This window comes from Podarcis vaucheri, assembly GCF_965113315.1.
Source record: "Podarcis vaucheri genome assembly, chromosome: 4".
Lineage (NCBI taxonomy): Eukaryota > Metazoa > Chordata > Lepidosauria > Squamata > Lacertidae > Podarcis > Podarcis vaucheri.
In genome coordinates this window covers 164,926-183,697 of record NC_138762.1, presented here as the reverse complement: position 1 = coordinate 183,697, position 18,772 = coordinate 164,926, and the positions used below count along the sequence as shown (strand labels likewise).

The 18,772-nt window shown below is 49.3% G+C and overlaps 1 protein-coding gene and 1 long non-coding RNA gene across 6 annotated transcripts in view; one reads left to right on the top strand and one right to left on the bottom strand.

Annotated features, from left to right (window-relative positions):
• LOC309531533 overlaps window positions 1-11,932 on the top strand; it is a 33,429-nt gene extending 21,497 nt beyond the window's left edge. For both annotated transcript variants that reach the window (XR_014219352.1, XR_014219353.1), the window contains exon 3: window positions 11,098-11,932. This is a non-coding gene — a long non-coding RNA (uncharacterized lncRNA). The remainder of the gene's footprint in view (window positions 1-11,097) is intronic.
• Window positions 1-15,147, bottom strand: part of LOC309531529 (uncharacterized protein) — a 30,217-nt gene extending 15,070 nt beyond the window's left edge. The window contains exons 1-10 of one of the 4 annotated variants that reach the window (XM_082221118.1): window positions 15,055-15,147; window positions 13,671-13,725; window positions 12,906-13,064; window positions 11,927-12,184; window positions 10,603-10,719; window positions 10,407-10,508; window positions 5,230-5,352; window positions 5,025-5,117; window positions 4,369-4,461; window positions 3,489-3,553 (exon numbers count right to left, since the gene is read on the bottom strand). In XM_082221118.1, the coding sequence (XP_082077244.1) occupies window positions 3,489-3,553; window positions 4,369-4,461; window positions 5,025-5,117; window positions 5,230-5,352; window positions 10,407-10,508; window positions 10,603-10,719; window positions 11,927-12,184; window positions 12,906-13,064; window positions 13,671-13,725 (1,065 nt within the window). In that variant the 5' untranslated portion in view covers window positions 15,055-15,147. Of the gene's footprint in view, window positions 1-3,488; window positions 3,554-4,368; window positions 4,462-5,024; window positions 5,118-5,229; window positions 5,353-10,406; window positions 10,509-10,602; window positions 10,720-11,926; window positions 12,185-12,905; window positions 13,065-13,670; window positions 13,728-13,822; window positions 13,913-15,054 lie in introns of those variants that run through there. The other 3 variants (XM_082221117.1, XM_082221120.1, XM_082221119.1) reach the window with 3 other exon arrangements.
• Between the last annotated feature and the right edge of the window lie 3,625 nt (window positions 15,148-18,772).

Genomic DNA, 18,772 nt, shown 5'->3' with positions numbered 1-18,772 from the left:
GTTCGACACGACGGAGGTGGATTTCTTGGGTTACAAGTTGTCGGACAAGGGGCTAGCCATGGACAGCGCCAAGGTTCGTGCGGTGTTGGATTGGAAGAGCCCGCGCAATCGGAAGGAGGTCCAGCGGTTTGTCGGCTTCGCCAACTTCTATCGCAAGTTTATCAAGGGGTTCGCGATGCAGACGGCGGCCATTACGGACACGCTAAGCTCCAAGAAAAAGAAATTCATCTGGACGGAGCAGGCGGAGCAGTCCTTTCAGGCACTCAAGCGTCTCTTCGCGTCGGAAGAGCAACTGCTGCATATCGACCCCAGCAAACCGATGCGGGTAGAGACAGACGCGTCCGATAGAGCAGTGGGAGCTGTCCTGCTGCAAAGGGACCCACAGGGGGTCTGGAGGCCGGGAGCGTTCTACTCCAGAAAGCTCAGCAAGTCGGAGCAGAACTACACCATCTGGGACAGGGAGTTGCTGGCCATTCATGCAGCTTTCAAGGCGTGGAGGCACTTCCTGATCGGCGCCAAGCACACGGTGCAGGTCTGCACGGATCACAAGAATCTGGAGCACTGGCGCACGGCTCAGTTCCTGAACCAGAGGCAGATACGTTGGGCGGAGTTCTTTGCTGACTTCAATTTCCGAATAGAGTACGTCCCAGGCGACACCAACGTCATGGCGGATGCACTGTCCCGCAAACCGCAATACCTCGAAGAGGCGACGCCAGCGGCAGCCATGCACATCTTCGCGCCAACAGCGTGGGCGTGCGCTTCAGCCACAGTAGACCTGGATGCGGTGCGGCGGGCGTTGCAGGACGACTCCTTCGCGCAGGCGAAGATGGCAGAGGTGCACAAGGGCACGGCGAAGGGCGACGAGTTCCAGATACGAGACGGCTTGCTCTTACGTAAAGGGGCCCTCTACGTGCCGGGAGACGAACTTCGCGCCAGGGTACTGCAGCAGCTGCACGACGCACCCACGGCCGGGCACTTTGGCACGGAAAAAACGGTGGAATTAGTCGCAAGGGACTTTTGGTGGCCCAGACTGAGAGGGGAAGTCGCGGACTACGTTGCGAGGTGCGACACCTGCCAGAGGGCCAAACCGGTGCACAAACCACCGGCGGGACTGCTGGAACCGCTGCAAACGCCGTTTGAACCGTGGGAGAGAGTGGCCCTGGACTTTGTTACGGATCTACCCAGCTCGAGAGGCAAGACAGCTGTACTAGTGGTGGTGGACTTGTTCACCAAGATGGCACATTTCATTCCGTGTGCGAAGGTGGCCACGGCGGAACAAACCGCCAAACTGTTCATAGATCACGTGTTCAAAGTGCATGGTCTGCCGCGGTCTATCCTGTCCGACCGCGGGCGCCAGTTCGTCTCGAATTTCTGGCAGAAGCTGATGAGTTTTCTAAATGTCAAGGTCGATCTGGCATCAGCAAGACACCCGCAGACCAACGGGCAAGCAGAGAGGGTCAATGCCATCATGCAGCAGTACCTGAGATGCTATGCCAATCAACAACCTGCGACCTGGGTGGATTACCTGCCGCTCGCCGAGTTCGCTTACAACAACACGAAGCACGTGTCCACAGGGGTGACGCCGTTCTTCGCCAACAATGGGAGGAATCCCAGAACCTTCCCGGGACGGGAGAGAGTGGGGGACGGAGAACCACAGACGGCGGACGCGTTCGCGTCAGAGTTGCAGGCGGTACACGATCAACTCAGACGGCAGCTGGAGCTAGCTAAGCACGCCTACAAGGTGCAAGCTGACAAGCACAGGCGGGTTGGCGAAGAGATCCAAGTGGGAGACTGGGTCTGGTTGGCAGCCCACGCAGTGCCGACCAGGTCACTAGCCAAGAAGAAGTTGGGGCACAAGCAAATTGGTCCGTACCAAGTCGAAGCACAGATCAACCCGGTAGCCTTCCGACTGGTGCTGCCGGAGGGTTCCAGAATGCATCCGGTGTTCCACAGGTCGGTGCTCACTCCCTACAAGGCACCTCACAGATTCCAGGAGCCAGGGACGGCACCGAGTCCGTTCCGGGAGCGGACGGAGACGCGAGGGGTGACGCAGCAAGACCCCATCAACGAGGTCACGGAGATTTTGGACTCCAGATGGGGGGAAGAGGGAGTCGAATACCTCCTAGCCAGAGAGGGCACCCGGGCCAGCGCCAATAGCTGGGTGCCAGACTACGCTTTGGAGGAACCCCTGCTCAAGGACGAGTTTCATGCCCTTTTCCCACACAGACCCATGCCAGCGAGCTTCTTCGACGACTGGCTGTTCACGCCCACACTTTCTTCCAGCACGTTCCATGGATTCGACTCGGACGGGGAACCCGCACTGAGCACCCGTTCCCCAGAAGGATCGCCGGCGGGTGCGGCGTCAGACACCTCGTATTGGTGGGACGATCGACAGGAGGAGCAATGGCGCAGGAAGTGGCTGGAGATGCCAGGTCGAGCGACCGACGCAGAGACTGACATGGACGTGTTCGGGGAGGACCTTGGGTTCGAGCACGGCGGTACAGAGATGGAAGCGGAACAGGTCAACGTCGGCGACCGCGAGGAGGAAGACTCGGAGGTCTTCAGTTGGCGGCCAACCACGGGGAGCGAACTGTATCCGGCATTCCCTCCCGTGATGATGGAGCACCCAGCACCCACACCTGAAAGTGGGGAGGGGGGAAGGGGGGGCTTCGAGGGGGGGATGGATGTCAGGGGTTCAGGAGCAGAGACGCAGAGAAGGGAGGAAGCAGAGAGCGAGGGGGAGGAATCCGAAGGGAAAATGAGTGATGATGACGACCCGAGATCTCCAAGCCTAAGCAGTGAGTCAGAGGACTCCCAAAAGGGAGCCCCAGTGAGCAGAGCAAGGGGGGGATCCGGGGGGACACCCCAGGAGGAAGGGAACAGAGGAGATTCAGAGAGTAGCAGCTGGAAGTCGGGACCCACGCTCATAACTGAGGGCGGCAGCAGCTGGAAGTCGGGACCCACGCTCAAGACTGAGAGCAGCAGGGAGGAAGGTAGCCAGGCATCGGGTTCCGGAGGCTGTCAGCAGGAGGGAGGGCACGAGTCAGGGGTGGTCACGCCCTCCTCAGAGAGCGAGGCAACGGTTAAGAGGAAAGTAGAGAGTTGGGCGCGCGCGCCAAGTTCAAATGCAGCGGAAGCCGGAGCAGTAAGCAGCCCGGAGAGTGAGCCAGGTCCCAAAGCCCGCCGCAAGGAGGCAGAAGGATCAGGGGGGTCAGCGTCAGAGGAGAGTAGAAGGGAGGAGGCCCAGGGGGGCAGAAGGACCCAGAGACGTAGGGAGAGGCGAAGGAGGTGGAGCAAGGCTAGGGTATTAAGCTGGTGTGCAAGAGGCGGGGACTCAGACGGGTCTTCGCCGACCTAGGGCAGAAGGTGTAGAGCTGCACGCTGCAGTTCGGAAATGAAACCTGTAACTTAATAAAGACTCTTATAAAGTGAACGCTGGCGGACTTGGTCCTATGTGAGCTGGGACTGGGTGGCAGCTCTGACAGTACCTTCTTCCAGTTTTCCCTTCTGGAGGTTCGGTCCTCGTCCGTCCTCCTCTTCATATCGGCGCAATCTGCAAACACAACCACAACTTTGAGATTCCCGCCTTTCAGTCGGGTCCCTGACAGTTCTCATTCTACGATTATACAGTTCCTCCTGTGGCTAGAGGCCCATATGATTGATTGATTGACGTGAACCGAAGGGTCCGCTGGAGGAGGTTAGGCAAGGAACTGGGCTAAACTGAGGCTTCAGTGCAGGAATCTCTTCTCCCCCCCCCAATTTTTTTTTATTGGTTTTCACAACATTATAAACAAACCAACACAATAGATAAACAAACATAAATCATAGCCTTATTGAAAATTACATTGATTAACATTGTTAAGTGACGTCCTCGCTTCCCCTTGGTTGAATTTCATTGCATGTTCTTTGAACGGTTTTCCAAATCACAGTTCTTCTAAAATTCAACTTAAACTTTAACATCCTTAGATCTTCACATTATCAAATTAAACATATGAATTCATCACTTAACGTAAATCAAATCCTAAGCCGATTAAGTATCTGCAAGCTGTTTTCAGTTAATTTAACTTAACAGAGTTAACTAAGACCTAACTGGAAGAGCCTGCCACCAGAAGGAGGAGAAGTATCAGGAAGATTGGATTAAATTTAACTAAGTAATCATTCAATTTAATCCACTCTTCCTGATACTCCTCCTCCTCCTGGTCACAGACTCTTCCGGTTAGGTCAGCTAGCTCTGAAAAATCCATTATCTTCAGTGCAGGAATCTCAACACAGAATCATACAATGGCAGAGCTGGGACCCCCAAAGGTCATCCAGTCCAACCCACAGCAAGGCCAAACCTGCCCCATCTACAATGGCGGAGTTACTTACGGACGGCAACAATTGCTGCAAAGGGGAGGAAGTACATCCCAGCAGTTCCTGCAACAACAGGCGTCAGGTCCACTGGTGTAGCGCATCCTTGCTCTGTGAAGAAAACAACAGCCAGGCCAAAGTTTTAAGATATTTTAAAAAACCCCCCAACCAGGACTTTAGGGGCAGCAGAATCAGCTGGGAAGAGGGAAGAGGAGTGCAGGGTATGTAGTATAATAATAATAACAACAACAACAACAACAACAACAATAATAATTAATAAATAAATAATAAAAAATAATTTAGTAATTATTTTAGTAATATTTTTAATAAAAACAATAATTTTAGGTTGGGTGTCCTTGCTTCTCCTACTGCTTTTGTAGGTTTCGCGGTATTTGCGCATGGTGATCTGTTGTTATTTTTATTGATTATTGTAGTCATTGTGATTATAGTATTGAGAGTTGCGGGTATAGGGCAGTATAGCCATTGAATAACTAATAATAATTATTATTTCATTTGCCATATTTTATTTTTATTTTATTTCATTTTTTACTTTATTTCATTTTTTTTATTTTATTTATCTGTTTTTCTACGTTGTGAGCCAATCCATGCCAAATCCCCCCACATTTCAGACGACATCAAATGACATAGAAATTTCAGCCGCCTGCCAGTCTCACCTTCCAACTTCACCACCTGCCGGATGAGGAGGCTGCACGTCACAGCGACCAAGATCACCCCCGTCGGGGTGCTGAAGTCCACCAGCCGCTGAGCTGCAGGAGAAGAAAGAGGAGGGAATCGAGAACCCGTGGCGAGAATCAAGAACCCGGAAGAGACCCAAAAGCTCTGGAGGGTGGAGGACGCCACCCAGCCCCGCTGACCAACCTGCCGGGTCGGTGATCTGGTGGATCATGTCCATCTTGAAGGCAACGGTGCCCACAACCAGCAGGGTGACCATCGCGACGTAGATGAGGAGGAACAGAGGTAGGATGAGGGCGGCCGAGAGTCCTGGAGAGGAAGGGCGATGGTGGGACGGTCGAATCGGATGGGACCCCCGTGTCCAACCCCCTAAAAGGCACCTAGTCCTCCTGGGGAGGAAGGGCGATGGTGGGACGGTCCAGTCGGACGGGACCCCCACATCCAACCCCCTAAAAGGCAACTAGTCTTACTAGATCCTTCCAAAGGAAAATCAGACTTTTTTAAAGGCTGTCCATTCCTTTAAGCCCAGTATTCCTTTAAGCTCAGTATTATGCGGATGAGACCCAGCTCTACCTCTCTTTCCAATGGGAACCAGTGAAGGTTTTGTGTGAGTGCCTGGAGACGGTTGGAGGCTAACAGATGGGGGAGGTTGAATCCTGACAAGATGAGGTTGAATCCTGACAAGGCAGAAGGACTGTTTTGGGGGGACAGGAGGCGGGCGGGTGTGGAGGACTCCCTGGGCCTGAATGGGGTAAATGTGCCCCCGAAGGACCAGGTGCGTGTTGGCTTTTTGCAGTATAGTAGCGCTGCAGAGAGCTTGCTGGGGAGATCATGCATTAAAAAGAGAGGACTCAAAAAGTACTTAAAGGTTTTAATAAGAAAAACAAAAACTCCATTTACACTAAATACATCAACAAACCAGACCCAACCACCAACCCATCCCCCAGGGTAATGGGAGAGCTAGGTGCTGCTCCTTATATACTCTACCCAAATGCTGACACGCCTTAATCAAATACAACTCAGCAGCACCTGCTATGTTTCACAGCTGTAAAGCTGGGTCTCGTTATCTTGCTCTGGCCCTTGCTCTGGCCCCTTAAAGACATACACATCGAGTGGAACAATGATGAACCTATACATTTAAAGAAACCATTCAACATTTCCCCTGCGGTTCATCATTGTGGAACAAAAACATAAAGCATACTTTGTACATGTTTTTCATGTGTGATGTAAACTGCAACCTATGATGTTTGATATGTTTAAGGTACATTATCACTCTCTTAAGAGCAGAGAAACATTGCATAGTGGGCTTTTCCACATTGTGATGCATCTTTTAACAAAAGCTTAACTGTTTCATATTTTACACTTGGTGAATAACACAAATCATAATCTTCACCTGGAATTTGTTGGAAACCCCTAGCAACTAGTCTTGCCTTGTACCTTACAACTTCATTTTTGTCATTCATTTTAACTCTATAAACCCATTTTGAATCAATAAGTCTCATATCTGGGGTTTGTGGTACAAGAGACCAAGTGTTGTGCTCTTTTAAAGAAGCTATCTCGGAGTTCATAGCTTTATACCAATTTACAGCTTGGTGCTTAGGTAAATTCTGAACATCATTGTAGCTTTTTGGCTCAAAAACCGCCTTATTGGCATACACAGTATAAAAATGTTCATCTGCAAATCGTTGTGGCTTCTGTCTCTTTCTATTTGAACATCTCAGTCCGGAAGGAGAGTCAGACTCCTCAGACTTAATGGGACTCAGTGAACTACTAGTTTCAGGTTGTAAATCATCATTGTCAGACTGAAGAGGTGCCTGTAGGCTAAGCTCACGGTCAGAAAACTCAAGAGAATCTAGCCTCCCCTCGGGGGCCTGTGACTTTAAATCATCAAACAAATTATCAGATTCAACAGGCTTTTTGTCTTTCCCCATTAATTCAGAAGCACCATTTTCTCCTCCTGCTGCTTCTTCTACCTCTTCTTCCTCAGTATCATTTATACCATCAGTATCTTGGAAAACAGCAACTCCATTCCAATTTACAGTTTGTATCATGCTTCTGGTAATATGAAATTTGCCAGTTGCTGGTATGTAAATTCTGTACGCCCCCTGCTGGTAGCCCATTAATTTTCCCTGAACACTACGCTCACCCAATTTCTGCTTAGCAGGATAATGCATAATTACATCTGAACCCCAAATGCGTAGGTTTTTCAGATTAGGGCGTTTTTTAAACAGCTTCTCATAGGGGGTGACATCTAAACCAGAATGATAACTGCGATTTCTAACATAACAAAAGGCATTGAGTGCTTCAGCCCAAAATGCTTTGGGCAGATTAGCATCGTGCAGATAAGTTTTAACCCCTGCCTGCAGGTCACGCTGCACAACTTCAACAAGCCCATTTTGCCAGGGACTTCGGGGGCAAGATAACTCATGAGTAGTCCCCTGCGCTTCCAGGAATTTCTCAAAATCCTCAGAAACAAATTCCCCGCCCCGGTCAGAAAACAGATTCTTAATAGGTTTGTTAAAGTGCGTTTTTACCCAGTTGCAAAAAACTTTGTACTTCTCAAATGCTTGGGACTTTTCAGCTATTGCATAAGTCCAACAATATCTACTATACTGGTCTATGAGAGTAAGCCAGTACTTTGAACCTCCTAATGATGCTGGGAGTGGCCCAACTAAATCACAATGTACACGCTCAAATGGCTCAGTTACTTTCCTATCTGAGCACCTACCCTTGCGTGCAACCTTAATCTTATTCTTGCAACAGGACAGACATTGCATAAAGAATTTGCATGGTTTTAAGTTGAGGCCATTGACAATACTCTTTGTCTTAATTACATCAGCAAACTTCAGGTGTCCCAGAATTCTGTGCGCCACGTGGACACACCCAGAATGTGGCCTTACATTCCTCAACCCCTGGCTTGACTGTGCTACTGTGCAGTTTATAGGCGATTGGGAGTAGGTGCGAAAATACAGTCTATATAAACCATCAGATTCCCGGGCATACAATAGACGTTTGTTTCCCTCGAAAAACTCACACATTGACTTTATGAAACGCACAGTTATGCCTTGACGGGCAAAACACCTTACTGATAATAAATTGTCCATTGAGGGGCAGTAAATGCAGTTCGCTATTGTAATGTTTAAAGAGTCAAGTTTAACAGTACCCCTGCCAAGCGATTGCAGGACTTGTGAATTGGCTAAATGTACATTACCAATTTCCTCTTCGAAAGAAATAAACAAGCTTCGATCATTGCAAACGTGCTGCGATGCTCCTGAGTCGATAACAAAAGACTTCCACTTGGCATCTTTAATTCTTTTACGATCTTTAGTCCGAGCGTGAAAAGCTCGCGGCTCGTTTCTGTCCCTACTATACGTTGCCGGCTGCTGGGCTGACGACCATGACTGACGAACAGAAACAGGCTTGGGAGTACTTTGCTTTCTTTTGGCTCTGCAGTCCTTTGCAAAATGTCCTTGCTTATTGCAGAACCAACAACGCTTTGCAGCTTTAAATGCAGTTGTATCACCACAGGTTTGCATATGGTGTTCCTCATTCTTCCTGGAAACAGGAGTGCTTATGGCACAAGCCTCCCTTCTATCCAACTCGCCCATTAATCTTGCCGTTACCCCTTCCACAGTTAATTGTGCTGGTGGAACGGCAGATATCTGGCTAGCTATACCATCAAAGTCCTCATTAAGGGAACACAGGATGATAAAAACATACTGAATATCAGGTACCTCCATGTCCCTTCGAATTAATTCGCTGCGTATTGCCTCCAGACGTCTCAAGTGTGCTGCCAAATCACCACCAGGCTGCAACTTCGTCTGGTACAACTGCTTGAAAAACGTCAATGCAGACGCTGACTCTTTTCTAACATGCACTGCTGCAAGACTGTCCCACATTTCTTTGGCAGTTTTCTTATTTCTTACATAGACTACTTGCTGGTCGCTGACTGCCAAATTAATTATCGCCCTGGCTTTTGCATCTCCTTTCGACCAAGCATTAGTTACAGGGTCAGGAGGGTCATCAGTTACATAGGTCCATACTTCTCTAGAGGTCAAAAGCGCCTCCACCCGAAAAGACCATAAACTATAGTTCTCATCTGTTAGCTGTGGGAAGACCAGAGCCTTCTCAGCTTCAGGAACCCGGTCAACCATTCTGAAACTCTTCCAGACCCACAAAAACAACGCTAACAGGAGAAGGAGTTTTCAAACCTTTCTCAGAGTCCAAAAATATGCAGTCATCCACTCAGCAGCTGGGCCCATAACCAAAGATGTTGGCTTTTTGCAGTATAGTAGCACTGCAGAGAGCTTGCTGGGGAGATCATGCATTAAAAAGAGAGGACTCAAAAAGTACTTAAAGGTTTTAATAAGAAAAACAAAAACTCCATTTACACTAAATACATCAACAAACCAGACCCAACCACCAACCCATCCCCCAGGGTAATGGGAGAGCTAGGTGCTGCTCCTTATATACTCTACCCAAATGCTGACACGCCTTAATCAAATACAACTCAGCAGCACCTGCTATGTTTCACAGCTGTAAAGCTGGGTCTCGTTATCTTGCTCTGGCCCTTGCTCTGGCCCCTTAAAGACATACACATCGAGTGGAACAATGATGAACCTATACATTTAAAGAAACCATTCAACAGTGCGCAGCCTGGGAGTCATTCTGGACTCACAGGTGTCCATGGAGGCGCAGGTCCATTCTGTGTCTGTTTACCAGCTCCATCTGGCATGCAGGATGAGACCCTACCTGCCCAGATTGGTGCATGCTCTGGTTATCTCCCGCTTGGACTACTGCAATGCGCTCTACGAGGGGCTACCTTTGAAGGTGACCTGGAAACTACAACTAATCCAGAATGCGGCAGCTAGACTGGGGACTGCGAGCGGCCATCTTGAAAGACCTACATTGGCTCCCAGTACGTTTCCGAGCACAATTCAAAGGGTTGGTGCTGACCTTGAAAGCCCTGAAGGAGCGTCTCCATCCCCATTGTTCAGCCTGGACGCCGGGGTCCACTTCCGAGGGCCTTCTGGCGGTTCCCTCGCTGCGAGAAGCTGAGTTGCAGGGAACCAGGCACAGGGCCTTCTCGGTGGTGGCGCCCGCCCTGCGGAACTCCCTCCCACCAGATGTCCAAGAGAAAAAGAACTACCCGAGTTTGAGAAGACATCTGAAGGCAGCCCTGTTTAGGGAAGCTTTTAATGTTTAATTGGTTATTGTATTTTAGTGTTTTGTTGGAAGCCTCCCCGAGTGGCTGGGGAAACTCTGCCAGATGGGCAGGGTATAAATACTAAATTATTATTATTATTATTATTATTATGGCAAATTAGCTTCTTCCTCTTCTCCGAAGCGCCTTCCCGCCTCACCTTGATCATAGCTCCACAGGATCAGGGCCACGAAGGCAAGGGCCGAAGCCAAGCCTGTCAGTCCGTTGACGTAGATGCTGAGCCACTTCCAGGCCTTCCCTCCTGGGGAGCGAGATGGGAGTCAAGAGGGTGGTAGCACCTAAGGGTGGCACCCCATAGATCATCCAGTCCAACCCGCGGCAAAAAAGATACTCACGGATCTGGAGCTTATGGGGCTGACACAATGGCAAGAGGATCCCCCATCCGGAGAAAGCAGCACTCACCAGGGCTGAGGCGGAGAGCTGGAAGGACACCCCCAGCATCATGGAGATCCCTGCAGGATGGAGCCCGTTGGGGAGAGGAGACATCAAGCACCTCAGGGAGGAATTCCAATGTTCCTCTTCCCCCTTCCAGAAGTGTCAACTGGGTGCCATGGCCCTGGCACCGAAATTTGGGGGTGCCCAGACCCTCCATGAGAATGTTGTGGGCACTCGGGCACCCATGCCCCTCTCCTCTCTCCCATCCCAGGTACGCCCATGGTGACATTGCCTGGGGTTGTACTGGATGACCCTGGGGGTCCTTTCTGAATGTATCCTATCATTAATTGGAGGTTTTTCAGTGGGGTCCCATCCAACTCTACCATTCCCTGGAAAGATGGATTCAGAGTTTGCTTTCACTTTCCCCTCTCTTCCAACCAGGTCTGCTTCTGGAGCCGCAGAATTATTGGGCCTCTTTCGCCAGAGAAATGTTGGTGGGAATCATAGACCCATTGATTGGGAAGGGATCCCATGGTCGTGTAGCAAGGCAAGGCAAGACCACTCCCAGAAACATCATTCCTACATCGCAGAAGGGGTGTAACCTAAGACCACCCCTCAGATACATCATACCTACATCACAGAAAAGGCGGTCTAAAACAGAAATTTTGAATGTTGTTTTTCTCCTGTCCTTTATCTCCTGTCTGGTAGGTTACTTGATTGGATTTCCTGGGGAGCCTGGCTAGCCATACCTACATCACAGAAAAGGCAGTCTACAGCAGAAATCTGAGTGCATTGTTTATCTCGTCTGACAGGTTACCTGTTTAATGGTCACTTGATTGGATTGCCTGGGGAGCCGGGCTAGTTTTTGTAATGATAAATACTTAGTTCCTGGGCCAGGTCACAGGCTCAAACCCTATTCATATCTTAAATGTGCCTTTAAGACCGGATTTGTGAGACAATGGGGAGGTTTCCCACTTTGACATTGCCGAGAAAACATTTGCTCAGTTTAGGAATCAAAATGGTTCCAGGAGGGTCTTCCTGTGCTGATCTTGGTTGGTACGCTTAGGAACATTACCATATATCTAAGAACGTAAAATTCCTATCACAGTTGAAACACAGTCAACGAAATGCTTTCCTTGCTGACCCAGATGGCTGACTCTAGATTTGTTCTAATTCCTCATAGCAATCCCCCTTGATCACTACAGGGCGAAACGTGGCAACAGGGGAGAGGAGAGGGCCCGGATTCTTCTTCCGTTTTGTGCCCCCCACTTGGCGTCTACTCACCCGGCGTCACGTCCAGCTGGGGCGACTCCTTCCAGCCCCGGCGGTTGCTGGCATTGCAGGAGTACGAGCCACAGTGGGACGTCTCCACCCCGGAGAGGAGGAGGAGAAGAACGTCATCCCTTTGGCCCCCTGAGAGCGGTTTCCCGTCCCTTTTCCATTCGACGGCCTCCACTGTGCCGCTCGGCACCCGGCAGGACAAGCGGACACCGGGATTTTGCAGAGAAGGCTCTCTGCGGACGACCGGCTGGGCAGGAGGCTCTGAAAACGGGGGAAAGAACCCAAAAGCTGGAAGGGACCCTGAGGGTCATCCAGACCAACCCCCAGCAAGGCGGGAACCTTTTGCCCCAAAGAATGCAATCCTGGCTCGGAAGAGAGCGTTTTGTCCTGTTTGCCCTGCTGTTTTCGACCTTTTGGAGTTCATGCCTCCCTGGACTGGCAGCATTCTTTCTCCGGCTCACCTGTGGAACTCACTGACACTGGGGTCCCTGTGCGTGAAGGGGGGGGATTTCTCCTTCCCGCCTCGTTTTTGGCGCCTGTTCAAATGTGGGTGGCCCGGCCTGCATCTCCTATTTTATTTCTCATTATTAATACCTGTAACAACAATTTACTAAATGTATATTAGGATGCGCCTGGGGAGGGAAGATTAACGTATTTAATAATATTTTGTGGTCCTTTCCCGCATTCTTCCCGGCCCCTTAAAGTGGGGCGGCTCTTAAAGAGGACCCCTAGGTTACACTTTCCTGCCAACCTAGCAGTTCGAAAGCACGTCAAACTGCAAGTAGATCAATAGGTCCCGCTCCGGCGGGAAGGTCAACGGCGTTTCTGTGCGCTGCGCTGGTTTGACAGAAGCGGCTTAGTCATGCTGGCCACATATCCGGAAGCTGTACGCCGGCCAATAAAGCAAGATGCACGCCGCAACCCCAGAGTCTGCCGTGACTGGACCTAATGGTCAGGGGACCTTTACGTAGGTGACACTTACCAAGGTCTTCCAGGGGATCTGGGAATCCCACGTGCCACTGCAGGACGTCCCCCGACGAATTCGTTCTCCCCGGAGCAGGCAGCCCATGGTTGGACGTGTTTTCGGGAGCAGGGAGCAGGAAAGGGGAGCTGGCGGCAACTTTGGCCAGCCAGAGCAGCACTGCAGAGAAACAGGGATGCAGAATCCTAGCCGAGGGTCACCTAGTCCTGCCCCCGGCAAGTCGAAACGTAGAAGCATAGAACTGGATTGGGACCCTGAGGGTCATCCAGCTCAACCCCCTGCAACGCATCCTGTCCATTGGTCTGGGATGGAAGAGCGGAGATGGCTGCCTAGCGGTGGGTTGGGATGGATGACCCTTTGGGGTCCCTTTCAGCTCGAGCTCTGGAAGTTTAGGGAAGCTTTTAATGTTTAATCGATTATGGTATTTTAGTGTTTTGTTAGAAGCCGCCCAGAGTGGCTGGGGAAACCCAGCCAGATGGGCGGGGTATACATAATAAATTATATTATTATTATTATAAGTGGCGGCTTGGAGAACGTTGGCCTTGGCGTGACGCGGAGCCACGAATCCAGGCTAGTGGGGGGACTGGATCTCTGAAGGATCCTCTCCTGACCGCAAATTACGTCTCTTTCCGCTCTGGCGCATCTAGGCAACCCACCAGAGTGGAAAACTGGACTGTGTCCAAGTTGGAAATGTACACAGCCAGACGGGAGAAACGTACACAGTCCAGAGTCCGGGCGTGAGCCGGATGCTGTGCAAACGGTTACCTGGCGCCAGCAAGCCACTTGCTGCCATCTGTCTGGGGAAGAAGCAAATCTTCATCTGTGGAGAGAAAGCAGAGGGAGAATGAGAAAAGGAACCCTGATGGTCATCCAGACCAACCCGCTGCGATACAGGAAGATGCTGCTGTCTCTCGAACCTGCAACCTCGGTGTTCTCAGCAGCTATGAATATGAATCCTTGGCATTCTCTCTCCAGCTGTCTATGGATCCCAATCACAAGAAGTGCTGGGAATGGCTCCATGCACCCAGCCCCCCTTCTTTCTGTGGCTGCCCTTCAGAACTAACGGGCGTTGGGGTTCCCTTGTAGGAAGTAGAAGAAAGGCGTCTGCAACACGGGCCTAAATGAGAAATGCCAAAATGAGAGATCCAAAGGACAAGACTATATTTTTATTTTAATACATAAAAGTTTAGATTGCCACCATCCATCTAATAGATCTGTACTCTGTCCCTTCTGCTCTCCCAATTTCTCCTTCTCTTGCTGCATATGCTATTTTTATTTTGTATTCCATCACTTCTTGGTCTCCCCATTTCTCCTTACCCTCTCTCAGCCATGCCGAATATCCTAATTTCTTTTCGCTACTGTTCCGCGTTCAATTCCTACTTGCCCGTTCCCCCGCTGTTATATATTTCTTTCAAATGCTTTGCAAAAGGGTTTCCGCTCCTCTGGGTCCCTAATTTTGGTCATCATATCAGTTTATTCTCTTATTGGTTGATATTTCTCCGTCTCATAGATCTCTAGGGTGGCTGTAAGGGCAGGAAAACGCGAGGCGGATTTGGAACAGCAAAAAGCAGAAAGATGTTACAGATTAACTATTTAGGGTGTGGTCTTATTGGTGGGGGAGATTCTAGGTTTGTCATATTTTATTATGTATTTTGTGGGTTTTGTGTTCAGGTTTTCTTTGGCGAGCTGCCTTGAGCAGTATATAAAGCCAATAAATAACACATAGTTGCCATCAAAATTAATCCACCCACCCATCCCTTGCAAATCAGGCAAAATTTAGAGACTTTCGGCTGTTTGCAAGGAGCAAACCGCTCCAAAGCACAGCGGATGTTTGAAGTGGTCCCCCCAAATATTCATCTGAAAATGCAACATATTGTGAGACTGGAGAAGCCCAGAGAAGTTGCATTTTCAACTGAATTTTCCCCGATTTGTAAGGGGTGTGCGTGGAATAATTTCGGCGCAAATTGCCAGGGAGTCAGTGGATCAATTGAATGTAATCTTGATGGCTGTTATTCTTGTTCAAGGATGACAATGATTAAAGCATGCAAACTTTGGAAAACGAAATAAATCACATTATTTACCTCTCCGGCAAACGAAATAAATCACATTATTTACCTCTCCGGCAAACGAAATAAATCACATTATTTACCTCTCTGGATGATCCTGAGTCCTGGGGGTAAAATCACTGGGTGGCAGAGCTGGAGGGAAGCGTTTTGACGCTTCCCATCCAGCTGGCAGGCGAGCAAAATGGACAGGAAATGGACAGAAAAAGCCTGCCTCCTCCTTGTTTCTCTGGGGATGTTCTCAAGTGACTCCAAGGCAGCTTTGAATGCCACTCACAAAGATGCTTCAGCCCGTTTTCCAGACAAATCCTCATTCCTTTCATTACTATTAGGCTTTTCAATTTAAAAAACAAAACAAAAAAACAACCAGAAGCATTTTACTTGGTCAGGACATTAATAGGCAAGATGTCAAATTGTTTTTCTATGCAACAACTGCGGCAAGAGTATTGTGAGCCCAGAAATGGAAACAAGATGAAATTCCGCCGAAAGAAGAATGGCAGACAAAATTAATGGGACTCTGCAGAATTGGACAAAAGGACAGGAAGGATTCGAAACTGCAAGACCAGAGATTGACAGAAGATTTGAAGAAGTATATGAATTATTTGAAGAGCAACTGTAATCAACAAATTATGCTAGAAGTTTTGTAAGGAGAGATATACGAAGTGTTACAAAGTAGAAAAAGATAGAAATCTTGGTTATGAGTAATAGGGAAGATAAGAAATGTATCCTGAGAAATTAGATTGGAAAATTTTCAGACAGGATTGATGGAAGTCAAAAATTGAAATAAGATCTCAAAGGATGTTTAATTACTGTTGAAAATGATATATTAAAAAACTAATAAAAGTTAATATATTAAAAAATAATAACTTATTCTTCCTGCATTGCTGGGAGTGGGACTAGATGACCACAGGACCCATTCAAACGCGATTTCTGCCCGGATGCCTGGGCCCACTTCCGAGGGCCTTCTGGCGGTTCCCTCGCTGCGAGAAGCTGAGTTGCAGGGAACCAGGCACAGGGCCTTCTCGGTGGTGGTGCCTGCCCTGTGGAACTCCCACCAGATGTCTGAGAGAAAAAAGAATTACCCAACTTTGAGAAGACATCTGAAGGCAGCCCTGTTTGGGGAAGCTCTGAATGTTGAATCGGTTCTTGTATTTGAGCGTTTTGTTGGAAGTCACCCCAAGTGGCTGGGGAAACCTTGCCAGATGGGTATAAATTAATAATAATTTTAAATATTAATTAAAGTATGAAGAATAATAATTATTTAAGCGGCAAATTAGCCGTGAAATGCAGAGATGGTACCCCCAGAGGCATCTAGACAGACCCCTGAAATGCAGAAATGGGACCCGCAGAGGCACATAGTCAGACCCCTGAAATGCAGAGATGGGACCCCCAGAGGCATCTAGTCTGACCCCCGAAATGCAAAAATCTAGTCTAGGCCCCGCTGCCCTCAACCAGCATGGCAGCGGCAGCGCCTCTTCCACCCTTTCTTCCCCCCTCCGGCCCGTTTCCGTCTTTCCAGTCCCATTGCCTTCTTCCAAAATGGCCGCCGTAGGAATCCCCCTCACTCGCACACACCCAATAATTATCTCTGCAGCGATAGGTCAGCCTTTTCGGCCAATCCCAGGTCGGGTTGTGGGTGGGTCCAGCAGTTTCGCGCTTTTTCTCGCAGCTGTTTCTTAGCTGCTTCCCACACCCTGGACGTGAAGGAAGTTTTGCCATGTTTTTAATACTGGGAAACAGCAATAAATGATTATTAGCATTACTTTTTAAATCATCACCATTATTATTAGAAAAGGGTTAGGGAAGTTTTGTCACATTTTTAATATTCTGTGGGGAGCAGCCCACAGTGGCTGGGGAAGGGTAATAAATTAGGATTATTCATTTTTAAATTATTATTATTATTATAATGGTTATTCTTATAAAAGGGTGAGGGAAGTTTGTCGCATATGATGTTTTATCATTTTTTAAATATTCTGTTGGTGGGTGGGAAAGAGTAATAAATTATTATCATTAAATGTTAAATTATTATTATTATCAACCACACCCACTCTGGTGGGACATGGCCTCTTCCCCCCTAAGTCTTAACAGTATAATATTTTTATTTATTCGAATGGTATCTGAACAGTGTATTGGGAACTGTACGTGAAACAATGTATTTGTTGTGGAAATAATAATATGGGGGGGGGATATCAGACTACATGTTACTAATATGATGCCTGAATGTATCCTTTCCACTTGACAGCTCAGGGAAGTTACCTAGCTGTAAAAATAATATAAAATCCACTCCTTTGCCACTTTCCTCCATTCCAAAGCTCTTTTCCCCTTGAAAAGGGACTCCAGGAAATGATTGTTTGCCAAGGAAAGCCTAATCCCATCCCCAAACTTGCCAACACTTATAATGGTTATTCTTATAAAAGGGTTAGGGAAGTTTGTAGTATATGATGTTTTATCATTTTTTAAAAATATTCTGTTGGTGGCTGGGAAAGAGTAATAAGGGTTGGGTTAGGGTTAGGGGTTGGGGTTAGGGTTTAGGGCTAGGGTTAGGGTTGGGGTAAGGGGTTAGCGTTAGGGTTAGCGTTAGGGTTAGGGTTGGGTTAGGGTTTAGGGTTTAGGGTTTTAGGGTTTGGGTTTTAGGGTTAGGGGTTAGGGGTTGGGTTAGGGTTAGGTTGGGGGTTCGGGGTTCGGGTTAGCGTTAGGGTTGGGGTTAGGGTTAGGGTAGGGGTTAGAGTAGGGGTTGGGTTAGGGTTAGGGGTTAGGGGTTAAGGGTTAGGGCTAGGGGTTAGGGGTCAGGGTTAGGGGTCAGGGTCAGGGTGAGGGGTCAGGGTTAAGGGTTGGGGTTGGGGTTAGGGTTAGGGTTAGTGTTAGTGTCACGGCTGCCTCAGGTCCCAGCTCACAAAGGACCAACGCCAGTCTCTCTTTATATACAAAAGTCTTTATTGAAGTCCATTTGCTGTTTCACAGTAGTGGCACGCAGCCATACGTCTGTAATCCTAGACAGTTGAAGCTCTCTCTGAGTCGGTCCCGCCCCGACACCAGTTTAAGACCCTTGCCTTGCTCCACCTCCTCCTTCGTTCCCTTTTCTGCTGGGTCCTCCTGCCCCCTGCGGTTTTGCCCTTCCTAGACTCTTCCGACGCTGATTCCCCGGATTGTTCCCCCTCCCTCCGGCGTGCTTTAGGACCTGGCTCCCAATCCGGAGGCTCTGCTGTCCCGCGCGCCTGCACATTTGAACTTGGCGCGCGCGCCCAGCCCCCAACCTTTCTTCTGACAGTTACACTACTCCCGTCACTGCTTTCCCTCCCTTCCGGGAGGACGGCTGGTTCTGACCTCCCCTCCATTCCCCCTTTCTCCGATGGAGGCGCGGTCAGCCCTGACTCATCCCCTCTCCCTGCTGGAGGGGGCGCTGCCCCTGACACACAGTAACCTTCCCCCCCCCGCTATGCTCTGGTGGGGAAGCTGGTCCTGATCTCCAGCCGCCGCTCTGGGAATCTCCACTGCCCCCTTGTTCCTGGTGCGTCCCCCCCCCCGGGACCCTCCTTGTCCTGACCATCGGCGCCCCCTTCTGGGAATCCTCTGACTCGCTGGAGAGACTCATGGAATCCCTTTGATCACTGTCATTCTCCTCCCTGCTGCCCCCAGATTCTTCCCATTCGCTCTCCATTTCCTGTCTCCGCTGTGCCTCCGTCCCTGAACCCCTGACAGTTAGGGTTAGGGTTGGGGGTAGGGGTTGGGGTTAGGGTTAGGGTTAGGGGTTGGGGTAAGGGGTTGGGTTTGGGGTGAGGGTGAGGGGTAGGGTTTGGGGTAAGG